Source organism: Mus pahari, chromosome 2 (genome assembly GCF_900095145.1).
Source record: "Mus pahari chromosome 2, PAHARI_EIJ_v1.1, whole genome shotgun sequence".
Lineage (NCBI taxonomy): Eukaryota > Metazoa > Chordata > Mammalia > Rodentia > Muridae > Mus > Mus pahari.
Window position 1 is genome coordinate 15705472 of NC_034591.1, and position 14550 is coordinate 15720021.

Here is a 14550-nt window from a genome sequence, read left to right on the forward strand (position 1 = left end):
TGCTTAATAAAGTATCCAGAAATCCATATTAACTCCTGTGGTGGCTTGAGTATGCTTGGCTCATGGGAAGTGGCACTATTAGGAGGTGTGGCCTTGTTGGAGGAAGTGTGTCATTGTGTAGGTGGGCTTTGAGGTCTCTTAGTACTCAAGTTTCACCCAGTGCAGAAGAGACCCTCCTCCTGGCTGCCTGTGTAAGAGTCTCCTGCTGCCTGTGGATCAAGATGTAGCACTCTTGGCTCCTCCATGTTTGCCTGGATGCCGCCATGCTTCCCACCATGATGATAATGCACTGAACCTCTGAAATTGTATGCCAGCCCCAGTTAATGTTTACCTTTGTAAGAGTTTGCTTGATCATGGTGTCTCCTCACAGGAAAACAAAACAAAACAAAAACCCTAACTAAGACAACTCTTATTCCAAGGAGGATTAGCGCTATGGTCTGACTGTATTCCCACAAGGTTCATATGCTGAAACCTCATTCCCAAAGCAAGAGCATCAAGGAGACAAGCCTTGAGGAGGTGAGGAGACCATGTTCTGATGAGTTCAACGATCGTCACTATAAAAGAGCCCCAAGGAAACTTGTTTGCTCCTTGTTCTCCATGAGCATTCAGTGAGAAGGCGCCAACTATGAATCGGTGGGTGAGTGCTTACCATACCATGCCTTGATTCTGGACTTCTCTCAATGTACTTCTATTGTTTATGAGCCACCAAGTTTATGGCATTTTTGTTACAGCAGCCTGAACAGACTAAAGCAACTAGTAAGGAAAGTGGAGTGTATTTAGAGCAAAAGCCTTGAGTGGTTACTGTGTTAGGTTAGTAAAAGACGTCCGACCTATCAAACATCCAAAGCAGGCCTTAGATGGATTATCACTACCACCTTCAACTTACAATTGAGAAAACCAGACACAGTGAAGACCAGTCCTGAGTCTCACAGCTACAAGCTAGTGATGTCCATATTTGAAATTCCAGAGTGGTAACTCATCACTGTTACTCTGTGCAGTTCTTTGTTAATTTTATTAATAATGTCTAATCACACAATCCTCAGATGAGAATAATGTAGAACAGTTAACAGTAGAAGGATTAAATTTAGGCACAGAAACTAGTGAGGAGGACTGGAGAGATGGCCCAGATAGTAAACCGCTTGCCATGCAAGCCTGAGGACCTGAGCTCACCCCCACGATCCACATAAAAAAGCCAGGCATGAGTGTTACTAGTGCTCCCAGCACTAGGGAGATGGACAAAGGCAGACAGATTCCTGAGGCTTGCAGACCAGGTAATCTAGTCTAATTGAAAAGCCCACGCCACAGTGAGATACCAAATCTCAAAAAGCAAAAACAGAAGCAGCTCCTGAACCTCTACACTGAGGGCTGACTTCTGACCATCCCCAATACACACATAAATACACATGCACACAAATCAGTGGAACAGAGGGAGAACGAGCAGGAGGAAATGATCTGAAAGAGGGTTATCATGGAAGAAGAGAAACTCAGAAAATAGACTGGTAATGGCATATATCTAACAGGAAAGAAAACCCTGGAAAAAAGCACTGGGCTAGGAGGTCACTACTAGGTCCCTGTGACATAAGGACACTTTAGAGAGAAGCTCTAATAGCAACAGTTAAGGAAATGGTGTTAGGGAGTATAGATACTGGAAGGAAACACTACAGCAGCTTTCAGAAAATGCATGTCCAACACAAGATACCATTTTAGAATTCGAAATCTCACCTAAGCATGTGTTTAGTTACTTAGACAGAAAACAATAGTATCTTAGCATATAATAATGAGAACATAACGTTTTCAACTTGAGACATGCTTAGGAGACAGACTGCTGAGGATAGCAGACACAGGTTTCTGAAGCATCTTATGGCCCATTTTTAATCCATAGTTAATCAATTAAGGCTCCTTTATGATCAGGTAGCAGATAAATGAGTGTTTTAAGAAACTATCCCAATTGTCGACGTTACTTTTATTTCTTTTGTTTGTTTTTAGTAAAAACCAAAACTAAAACCAAACCACAAACTGCTACACAAGAAGAAATGGCTTCTAAGAAGCACAGTCACAGATTCCTCTGCAGTGTACGTTGGGAAGGCCTGATACTACCTCTTTAGCTAGTCAGTTCAGGAACAAAGCTTGTGGCGTGACAAAGGGCTAGATAGCATTTCTATTTATTCTATCAAGGGCATTTCAAACTTACATGGCAGTATGTCCTTATATCTGTTCTTTTTAACATTTTCTTCTTTTTCTCCAGTGGCTGTGGGATAAATCTTTTCTGTTCTATATTTGGTAGACAATCTTCTCAATCGCTTAAAATACAAGAAAATAAAATTCAAGTTTAGAGAAACATTGGTATTTTCAAACTGTTAATGATTTACAAAGAGCTCTTCAATGAATTCTGCTGACCCAATTCCTCACAATTAATTCTCCTATTGCTCTAAGCTGTTAGTTTCCCTATCACTTAAAAATTAACCCTAAGAATAATTTTTTTTAGAACAAGTGCAAACAAAGATTAATGTTTATTAAAGCAGCAAGGGGGAACAACTAGAAGTAATTCTATTTAAAGACATTAATAAGATGAGAATTTCTGTGTTTAATAAGGTCTCATTAAGTTTTAAAACCATACTCGGGGAATTAAGCACAGGTTTCTTCTCTCAATGATGCAGGAGAATCCATGATGTGCCAGGCTCTCTCAAAGACATATGCTAATAATTACTTGTAAAACACTGCAAAACAAAGTTCTTTCACACTGAATTGGAAATGTCCAACAAAGACTAATTCTGCTTATTCACTGAATTACAGAAGTGGTTTGTGGGTTAGTGACAAATTCTTACCACATATGGCAGTAGGGATGTTCTTTGGGCTGGAATATTTCTGCTTGTCAGTAATACACTTCCTGCTTTCAGCAAAACTGAAAGTTGGCATTATGAATTGTTTAGGTTCTACTCAACTATATTTCTAAAACTTAATTTCAAAGTAGTTTACTTTCTTGGAAGGATTAAAGGCATATTGAAAGCATTTTGACTTTAGGACTCTTATTATTAAATGCAAAAGAAATGAAAAAAAGTCTGGTAGCAATTTAATTTTTTCACCAGTTTATTTTTATAGCCTGTGACGCTGACCCTCAAGCAATTAAGAATTTCATGACCATATTTTTTTCCATATTTTTTAAAAATCAGAGAATTTTAACACACAAGAATCTTGTCTTATTCTTGTTATATCATTACTTTAAGTAATTTTACATACAGGCACTTAAACTGTAAATGGCTATTTTTGTTTTACTAAAAAAAAAAAAAGACTATACTTTAGAGACTGAACATAAGAATATTCATTTTTTCCTCTTAACAAAAATCATGCTGTGCCAGTATAGCACAATGCCAAAGTAAAAATTCATATGCTTATGGTGACTTTTCCTAGAGGTAAAAAATCTCAAAATATATAGATGTGTAAACTACCCAGGTTTTCTTATGCCTGCAACCCTAGCACTCACAGGACTGGGACACTGGACTACACTGGAGTAATGAGACTTCAGCTCAATGTAGGTCCAAAAAGAACATTACCAAACAAGGAGAGAGAGAGCTGGCAGTTACAAATTTATCTTAAATTTCTACACATGTGCCCTCCAGATCAAACTGGCACACATGAAGTAATGCACGCACAAAGGTGTGTATCGCAATGTTTGTAGTAGCAGAAGTCCACAAACAATAAAAAATACCCTATTAATACAATAGGACTGGATAAATTTGTTTCATACAATCAAATTTGATATGGCTAGAAAGCAAGGAAGGAAGCTCTGTCTTAAATATAGGAATATGGCACCATGTCAAAAATCCCAACTGAATGTAAAAAGAAGAAAACACAATAGTGTTCTACTATTAGCATTAAAGGAATTTAAAACATGTCTGTTTGTACATACGCATAAAACATGTCCCCAAGAAATCTAATACCAAAGGTTGCAGTTGTGGGAAGGAAAACGGGAATGCTGGGAAACGGACAGTGAAGAGATCAGTGTGTCTTTGTACTTTCAGATTGTACAAACATCCTGCCCACCCAAAAATTAGATGTAAGAGAGCAACGGAAAAGGCAAATAGACGTTCATAGATTCCCTGTTAGCAATCACGTCTTGCACATCTACTTTCTCTGCTCAAAGATCTGATAATCTGAAAAGATATATTTCAAGTTATTTAATATAAAGTATTGTGTGAAAATCATACTTAAAGAAGGATGTCAATTTAAACAGCCAAAGAAGCACTGGCAGAAGAGAAATGTGCTTTATCACTCTTACTAAGAAAAGAACCAAGAACAAAGGAGGAGGACTGAGGTGAAGTGTAAACCGCCACACACTTCTAGAGCACCTGCTGCATCATCCAAGCACTTCGTTTGTGTGACAATTACTGAGAAACATTTTACTAAATTTTTATGTAAAAGCTGATAATTATTAAGAATGTCTCTGTATCATAAGTAAATATTTAAGTTTAGATTTTTATTTATCCAATGTTCTTAAGGTCTGATATATCACAGAATGCTTTATCTATTCCACTTTAAAATGAATGTTTTAGGAAAATAAAACAAAAACCCTAGCATCTACCTGAATAGTATACTCAGCCTGATTTGGTCATTGCATATTTTATATGTATGCATGTGTACGGACAGGCACAGATACATACATACATACATACATAAATGTCACACTGTCCAAGACACATGTATAATTATTATATGTAAATTAAGTCATATATATATAAGTTATATATGGTATCTTAAAAACCATTATTCAAATTAGAGATATTCAACATAAAACAGAATAAAACTTTGTTTTGCACTTTGAAAAGTCAACATCAAGAAGTCTATCAAGCTGTATTAAAAAGACATTTAAGAAAACACTAAATTCCTATCAAAAATATAGTCAGCCTTACAATTAGTTGCAGTAATTAAAATTTTGGTTGTGATAATGTGTGATAATGAACACATTCAATCCAGTGTTATAACCTTTATAAAATGCAGATGAAGCCTCCAGACGTAGCAAAGAGGCTAACGCATAGAATGGCTCAATAATCATTAATTACTATTAGCCAAAAAAACTTAACAAGTATTACTTGTTACTTCAGATTTCTTAGACTGACTATCAAAAAAATATATTCTGGGCAAATTTGTCTGATTGGACCTGCTGTATAATGTAAAGCAGTCTGTCTACCAGGAAGGTCAGACTGCTGAGGTCCCCAGACATTCAAAAGGTCTGGGGTAAATTAACCAGAACACTTTCGTTCTTAATCAATTAACAGGTGCAGCTGCCGAATGTCTGACCAAGCCTTTGAAGGAGTACTGACTGACTAGCTTGATAGGACAGAAACTGATTTCCTTTCCTTTTCCTTTCTTTTAAAAAAGACTTATTTATTTTATGTAAGTACTCTGTAGCTGTCTTCAGACACACCAGAGAAGGGCATCAAATCCCATTACAGATTGTTGTTTGTGGGCCACCATGTGGTTGCTGGGAATTGAACTCAGGACCTCTGGAAGAGCAGTCAGTGTTCTTAACCGCTGAGCCGTCTCTCCAGCCCCAGAATCCGGTTTTGTTAGGTTCCTTTGTATTTATTTTACATATAGGTTTGCAGTATCAAGTGATTCTAAGAAAGAGGATTAGAGACTTTTCATAGGAAATTGGAGAAGAAATTAGTAAGGAAGGAAAAAAAAACAAAAAACATGTAGTTTAAAAAGTCTGGAGAGGGCGGAAGAAAGGATTCCACAGTCGAGTAACAAGCTTGGCTGTTACTCAAGGGAAAGGCTGTTCCTCCCTTTATGAAGGGAAAGCTCGGGTTATAACAAATAAAAGGGCATAAACAGAAGGACTACAATGTCCTGAGAATGACATGGGAAAACCACTCCTTAAAACTCAGGGGTCACAGGGCTGACTGTGGTAGATAGGAAAACTGGGCAGTGGTACAGGGTTTCTAAAAGCACAACCACCAAAAATGAAGCCAGACTCAAACCCAACCCACCTGAGGCTCTGGCTGTGCTCACCTGTAGTGCATGCATCCCCTGATTTTACTGTGTGTGACCTCAGCTAAGCAACAGAATCATTACCTGAAGCTCCTCAACTCAGACCACTGCATGTAATGAACTGTAGTCTGGTTTTGGTTTTACCCATACACACCCAAGTTTTCAGCTATTATAAAATCATAATGGTTTAATTAAAGATAACAGACTTTAATCGGCATGTAAATATCAAATTAGCATATCTCTGGACTGTACTTGCTAGAATTCTTGATTAGAATCAAACTAGTAAGATTTACTTGGTAAAGTGCTGCTACACTGGCATGGGACCAGAGGTTTCTCCCCAAAGCCCATGTAATAAGGCCGGGCTCAGCGGATCACACAGGGAAGCCATCCCAGCACTGGGGAAGAAGGGACAGGAAGAGCCCTGGGCCTTTCCGGCCAGCCGGTCTAGATGAACTGCAAGTCCCATGTTACATGAAATGGCCTGACTGGAAACAGGGTGTGGAGTGATAGAGGGAAGATACCTAACACCAGCTTCGGATCTCTCATGCACACATTCCTGGGCCTGTGCATGTGGCTCCCTAACTGCTGTGTGAGTTTCTAAGTTATGTTTCATTAAAAAAAAAAAATCACTTAATAAATCCTGGCTTGGGATCAGGAGAGAATTTAGAACAATTTCTGAGATGGCCCCAAGTATTATGCCATTATCATTTGTACTATATTTGTACTATTTATATATGTGAAATAATATTTTTAGCACAAACAATTGTAAAAATCAAATTTTATCAACCCTGAAAAACAATAAAGATGCTCTAATGACCTACACTAGCAAATATTTAGTCAGGATTTCTTAATATAATGTAAGCATGGGCAAGTGAGATAGCTCAGAGGCTAAGGGTATTTGTTGTCAAACGTGATGATGACCAGAGTTCCGTCTCCAGACCCTATATGGCAGAAAAGAACCAAGTCCCACACAAATTATCCTATCTCCATATGCATGCTATAAACTAGCACAGGCATTCTGCTGCTCCTCCCTGCCCCCACACACGCTGCTTCTTCTTGTTATGATAAACGTGATTCCTTAGAGAGGAAAGGGTTTCTTTTCATTGTACAGGTTACAGCCCATTATCTGGGTAAGCCAGGGAAGGAGCACAGCAAAGACTGGACCAGAAGTCACAGAGATGAATCTGACTCAAGCTCAGCTAGCTTCTTATAGCGCCTAGACCCCACGACCTAGGGATGGCACCTTGCATAGTGAGCTGGGCCCTCCACATCAATCATGGCAATTTCAAACACAGGGTCACAGACAGGCCAATCTCCTTGGGAAATTCATCAATTGAGGTCACCTCTTCGCAAGTGACTCTAGGCTATGTCAAGAAGACAATAAAGACTAACCAGCTCATACATACTGTAAATTTTTTAAAAAAGTGTCTACCTTATTAGCACACACATCTCCCCAACCTTAATCCCTTAATTAGTGTGGATTCCAATGCCAGGCACTATACTTCTGAGCTATGTTCTTAGCCCCACTCTCACTTTAACCAACAGTAAAATCATATGCATGTTTTTAAGAATTATGATGTATAATTAGTAAAGGCTTGATCTATATATCTAGTTTATGTATATATCTGGTGTTCCAAATGAAAAAAGTTTAAGACTCTGTTGTAAAATAGTAGAATTATCCAACCCTGTATAAACACAACAAAACTGTATCTCAGCAGGTGAAACTGGCAAAAAAAAAAAAAAAACCCACCACGTTTTGCTTTTTTGTTTTTTCTTTTAAGATTTATTTAATGTATGTAAGTACACTGTTGCTCTCTTCAGACACACCAGAAGAAGGTATCAGATCCCATTACAGATGGTTGTGAGCCACTGGGAATTAAACTCAGGACCTCTGGAAAAGAGGTCTGTGCTCTCAACCACTGAGCCATCTCTCCAGCCCGTTTTTGTTTGTTTGTTTTTTCATTTGAAGCTGTAACTCAGGACTGATTAATTGAGGATGTAACTGAAGAAAATAAAGGAGAATCTCAGGGTTTCTTATTCACTGTGTGCTTTATTTACCCCAGCTGCCTTCTCTGCTTCATTTATTCTGTCTGTCTTTGCTTTTTAGTACACCAGACTAGAAATCATCTTGAAGCCTTTTCCTAAGACTAGTACCGCTGTAACACGTTGTCATCCACTTCCTCCCACTGCTTCCTCACCTCTACCCCAGCTCTCTCTATGGACTGCTAATGGAGGTCACAACCCAGTACACAAGCACACCACCCTTGGTAGAACTAGAACTCCTTGAAGACGTAGGCCAGAGCGGCACATTCTATTAACGGCAGCTCCCATCACCAAAACTCATAGCAGACATTCTCCAGCCTCTGCCCCTGAAGTCCTGGTACCTCGAGTATGTACTACCACTCCCAGCTAGAAACACAAACTTTTAATCTAAGCTTATCCTTTCCTTACTATGAAAGTATTTCATAGAAATAAAAGACTATTTAAGTCAGAAGGGTAATAAAATTGTGTCATACTGGGCCAGTGAGATGGCTCAGCAGATAAAGGTGCTAGCCACCAAGTCTGATGAACTGAGCTTGAACCCCAGGACCCAGGTGATGAAAGAACTGACTCCTGAAAGTTGCCTGCTGATCTCCACATGAACACTGTGGTGTACACACTCCACAAATAATAAACAAATGTAATAAAATTTTGCCATATATATTAGTTTTATTAAACAACATTACCTAAAAAAAAAAGAAAGATATATTTTTACAAAGTAATGGACAGAAATGCATTTGTTCAATTCCCAGGGCAGGCTCACCTCTATTACCAGCACCTTCCTTCTCTCTATCTAATGCCTCCGTTCATTAAACAATGCAACCAGTGTTTACTAATTCTCCTAAGTAAATCCCAACTCCATTGATCTCTTTTTCTCCCTGTCCATGAAGTGAATTTTTCGGAAATTTTAAACTTGAGGCATTAAAACCATGGCTCCTGATCTGGGTGTAGTGGTGATCCAGTGCTTAGGACATTTGAGGATTAAAAATTTAAGGCAATGCTGAACGTTGTACCACATGCCCTTAATCACAGCACTTGAGAGGAGGCAGAAATAAGCAGATCTCTGTGAGTTCCAGGAAGGCCAGGACTACATTCCGCCTCCATCAGCATCAAGTCTTTGCTACATAAAGAGTTAGAGATCACCTTGTGTACTTGAAACCCTGTCTCCTACAATACATGCAAAAAGTAGCTCCTAATAGTATCTTCCTTTGGATGAATGTATCTTACATCAAGACTCGCTGCTATACATTAACTGACAATAATATCGATTCTTTATGTTCAACCTAAAGACAAATCAAAGCCCTAAATTAATAGAATAGATATTTCCCATTGCCAAAACAAACATAGCAGAGGCCAATTATCACGTCTGCAGTTTAAACAGTTCAATATATATATTCACCGCTATATGGAAAATAGCTATTTTTACAAGACTGGAGTGCCACAAAGCTGTGGTCAATAGACCAGAAGTTTTAAAAAGAAAAACTCCATTTCCTGGTAAACCACTAACCTTCTGAAAAAAAACAAAAAAACCCAACACCCTTTTTTCCTGTTACAACTCTACTGAAACTTACTTTCAGGAGGTTGTCAATAATCTAAAGAGGCATCAAAAGTCAATACTGAACTCAAAAATTTATAATAGAAGGTTAAGATTCAGAGGCAATCACCATGATCATGGATGACTGACATGACTGGTTCCATGTGATTTTTTTTTTCCCTGTTTTACGATTTACTTACCATCTCTGGCATTTAATCTCATCACTACTGCCAATGACTATAATTCAGTGTCTGATGTAATCTTTTATATTTTCTTATTTATATTATGATGTATTTATTTCCTCTACAATGCCAGTGTCATTCAGTTAAGCAGAGCATCTCTCTCTCTCTCTCTCTCTCTCTCTCTCTCTCTCTCTCTCTCTCTCTCTCTCTCTCTCTCAACAAGGTTTCTCTGTGTAGCCCTGGCTGTCCTATAGACCAGGCTGGCCTCGAACTCAGAAATCCACCTGCCTCTGCCTCCCAAGTGCCAGCGCATCACAGGTGTTGATAATCACATTTAGAACACCACAGCTAATGAACTGGCATCAATAAAATGCTACTTAAAATTTGATCTTTGTTGTTTAATGATACTGATTTGAAACTGATAAAAAAAAAAAATGGAGTAGTCTGCCTTAAGTAATAACCAACTTGCCCTTCCATCCAAATACTAACCAGGCCTGAGCCGACATAGCTTCTAAGAGCTGGGAGATAGAGTGCATCCTGGATGGCAAGGCCATAGTCATCTTGTCTTAAATAACATATGTGAAGTTCTAAAAGTTATCTCTTTATTACCAACAACCTCACCAGGCAAAGCTTCCATTTTAATTTCAGCTTCTTAAAAAAAAAATACTGTTGCCTTGGGGCAAGGGGGAGGAGTGGGACAGCATGCGCCTCCATACCCGGCATAACTCATACTTTTCAACTGGGGATACAGTTCAGTGGTAGAGCGCCTTTCTAACATCAGGAGGCCGAAGGTTCAATTCCCCGCAGCGTGCAAATAAAACCTCATCCTGTTTCCTCTGGCTGGCTACTCAGGCCCCTTCCGGTTCATCTCTTAATCTTTCCACCAGCTCCTAGCAGCCTTCTGTTTCCCAAATATGTTCATCTGTTCTCTCCTGAAGAACAGTTCTTCCTCAGTTTGTCAAAGACTCTGGCTCTCCAACAAACTCTGACCTTTTTAAGATGGTAGCACTGTAGTCATGTGTCAATCAAGGGGTCAGAATACTTATGTATAAAAAAAACTTGCCAAAGAATCCAGGGTGATCCAAATTATAATCACACTCAGAGTCATGGCTAAAGGATACAAAACAAAAGCAGCAAAAGAAAGTGTGTGAAATAAAGCTCAGAAGTATAAGTTTCCCCTAATTCTCTCTCAATGAAATGAAAGGACCCATGAATCCCTGAAGCAAGTTGTCTACAGGGAAACACACTAGAGAGATGGTGCCCAGAGTTCACTGCCTGGCCACATAGGCATTCTTAAGTAGTGCACCCCAACAATCTAAACTCCTACATGGAAGGAAGGTGACCATAAGCCATATTGCTTGAACAATCAAGACACAACTGAACCACAATTTGAGGATAGAACCACTCCTGACAAGGGAACCCTTCTACAGGCCCAAGTTCCCAGACACTAGCCAAGGCTCAGCCGTATAAAGGAAGACTCCCTCAGATGAGCAATCCTGGCCTTCTAAGCAGCTCTTCTCCATCTAAGTATAAAGTGAAGAAGCAAACTGCCTTTCCTCTTCAAGTCCTTCTCATCTTCTACAGGTGTCCACAGGGTGAATTACTCAACTTTAGGTTTCATAAAAAATTGGTGTAATTGAGATACTAGGACATACTCTTTTATATGCATATATTACAGATGGACTTCCAGAATCTGACACGTGTCAATTCTATGAGAAGTGGCCACCTACCTTCCCAAGTAGGGAAGGTGTCATCATTTTACTTCCCCATGAATAGATTTACAATCATTTTCCTATACTCTCTTCTATACTGCTATTGTTCTCAATTTTGTCAGCTATAAATTAGTTAGCCCCCCCCCGAAAATGAATGATCACTAATTTACATTTCTCTGATTACTGGAAAGACTGGTTCCCCTCCCACTGCCCCACCAGTGTTCAGTACTTTATTTACATTTTCTTAATTATCATGCCATGTGCCTGTGTTTTTACTAGAGCAGTGGTTCTCAACCTTCCTAATGCTGCAATACAGTTCCTCATGTTGTGGTGACCCCCAACCATAAAATAGCCTGTAATCCCAGTTGTTTGGGAGTCTGAGGGAGGAAAATACCGTTTTCAAGGCCTCTCTGGGCTACGGACTTTAAGTTGCACTTGCAACTTAGTAAGAAATTGGTTTCATTTTCATTGCTATTTTATTTTTGGTTTTTCAAGACAGGTTTCTCTGTGTAGCCCTGGCTGCCTTGGAACTTTCTCTGTAGATGACACTGCCCTCAAAACTCATAGATCAGCCTGTCTCTGCCTCCTGAGTAGTGGGACTAAAGGCACGGGCCACTGCTGCCCTGCTTCAAAACTGTAATTTTGCTAGTGTTATGAATCAGTGTAAATATTTATTTGATAAATAGCCCCTGTGAAAGGTCATGTGATCCCCAAAGGGGTAGCAACCCACAGGTTGAGAACCAAGGTACTAGAAGTGTTTTGGTTTTAGGGGTGTTTTGATCTTTAGAAGATATTTATGGTTTTGGACAGTAAATATTTTATCTTAAAAGAACTGCTTATTTTTGCCTCACAGATGTGTTCTTAAACTTTTAAATTTGCCTTTGTTTACTTTTCATGTATGTGCACCATGCTTCTTCATATGAAGTTAGAGAACAGATGTTTATGCCTTACCTACAGAAGGCCAAATGGAAGAATTATTTATGATTTCAGAAGCCAGGTAAACAAGGAGAAAATAAAACAAAATGCTAAAAATCCAAACAAAACAAATAAACCAATTTCTTACTAAGTTGCAAGTGCAACTTAAAGTCAAGTCCGTAGCCCAGAGAGGCCTTGAAAACGGTATTTTCCTCCCTCAGACTCCCAAACAACTGGGATTACAGGCTAAGCTAACACTTTTATTTCACTTACACTTAACAGATAAAAGTTCTCATACACATACTAGCACAAAAATCTACATATGTTATGTATATACTCTTATATTTTTGAGTACATACAAATAAAATAATATTAACAGTAACAGAAGAAGTAAGAGGCTCATGTGTTTCTCAGTTGGTGGTGCTGTTTGGGAGGTGATGGGACTTTTAGGATGTGGAGCCTTTCTGGAGAAGGCATAGGAGGCGCCACCTTCTACTTCCCAGGTGCTTAGGTGGGAGGTAATCTCCTGATCCCGCTGCCAAGTCGTCCCCACCACTACAGACATCTAATCTCTGCACCCAGAGTTCAAAATAAGTTTCCCCTTAAATTGTTGTTGTTTATGGTATTTTATCACAGGCGTGTGTGTGTGTGTGTGTGTGTGTGTGTGTGTGTGTGGCTAAACAACAAAAACCATAACAAACTAATACTAGTGTTAACTTACCTAAAAATATGAAAATTGAGTTGGATTAGCTGAAAATATACATTACAAGTTCTAGGGCAATCACTTTAAAAGGTGAATGTGCTCAGTGAAAAGCTAAAAGGCAAAAAAAAAAAAGTGAGATAAAAAGAACAAGGGAAACAAAAAACAACAAATGTAGCAGACATTGAATGTCAGTAGTATAAATCATCAATTAAAAGACGGATTTTTGAGAGTGGATAAGAAACAACACAATCATATATGTTCTAGCTATAGAAACTCACTTTATTAAGAAGGCATCTACAGATTAAAAACAAGTGGATGGTGGGACTGTGTGGTGATACACACTGCAATCTCAGCAAGCAGGAGATAAGAAGAAGGGTTTTCCAGGCTACTCTGCTATAGAGAGAGAGAGACCCTGAATCCACATGCCCACTGACAAAAATCTACCATTCTGAGTCAAGAAATGGCCATACTAATTCTGGACAGTGAACTGCACAAGTGGAATGATGAAGACTGAAGGGCTTATTAGAGAATACGAAAGGATTCTGTCAGTTCTCCAAGAAGACAAAATAATCTATGCATACATTTAACACTGATTCATCACAACACATAAGGAAAACTGACAGAAATGGAAAGGGGATTGTTGGAGTCCATTTACTGCAGTTGGAGATGTCACCTATTTATCAGAATCAGGCAGATGAAGGGCAGAAAATCAGTAGGGACACAAGTGAACTCAACACCACCATCAATCAACTAGATATAATGGACACCTATAAATTACTTCATGAGCAACTGCACAATACATGCTCCCTTCAAGCGCACAGGAACCCTGACCAAGACAGACCGTATAATGAAGCATAAATACAGGCCATAATAATATAAAACTTAACACGTTTAGAAGAAAAGAAATTACATAGTGTATGCTATTAAACAGAAATGAGATCCAAATAGAAACCAGTAATAGAAATACTTAGAGATTAAAAACACATTTCTAAATAATACATGTAGACTAGAGGTGTGGCCAGTGCTACCACTCAGTACCAGAACTTGCCTAGGAGATACACGGTCCTGGGTTCAATCTCTATCACTACACTAAGCAAATACTAGATGTGCTAAATAAAAACACCTCATGAGAAAATTGAAAAGGCTTTTGATCTGGTCAGGTGTGGTAGCATATGCCTGTAATCCTAGCATGAGGGAGGCCTAGGTTGCTGTTCACTTATGCCACCCTTCCATAGAATAACATCATTTTTATGTCCTAGCTTGGTATCTGTAAGACATTCTCCTTTCTTTTCTGGTGCTAAACCAAATTCAGGGCTTCACATAAGAGCTAAAGCCATATACCAGAGGTTTCCTTCAAAATTAACAAGTAAAAAGTCTATTGCTTCAAAGGGGAACAAAGGACATAGAGCCTTCAAGCCAACATTCAAAATGTTTACTTCCCTCCCTCCCTCCCTCCCTCCCTCCCTCCCTCCCTCC

The 14550-nt window shown here is 38.9% G+C and overlaps 1 protein-coding gene across 5 annotated transcripts in view; it reads right to left on the reverse strand.

Annotated features, from left to right (window-relative positions):
- The window catches only part of Ptpn12 (protein tyrosine phosphatase non-receptor type 12), a 71809-nt gene that overhangs the window by 43952 nt on the left and 13307 nt on the right, over positions 1-14550 (reverse strand). For 3 of the 5 annotated variants that reach the window (XM_021190212.2, XM_029534631.1, XM_029534638.1), the window contains exon 2: positions 2192-2300. The exons of 1 other annotated variant lie outside the window; for it this stretch is intronic. In XM_021190212.2, coding sequence (XP_021045871.1) covers positions 2192-2300 — 109 coding nt within the window. Of the gene's footprint in view, positions 1-2191; positions 2301-2825; positions 2872-14550 lie in introns of those variants that run through there. One more of the 5 variants, XM_029534639.1, reaches the window with a different exon arrangement.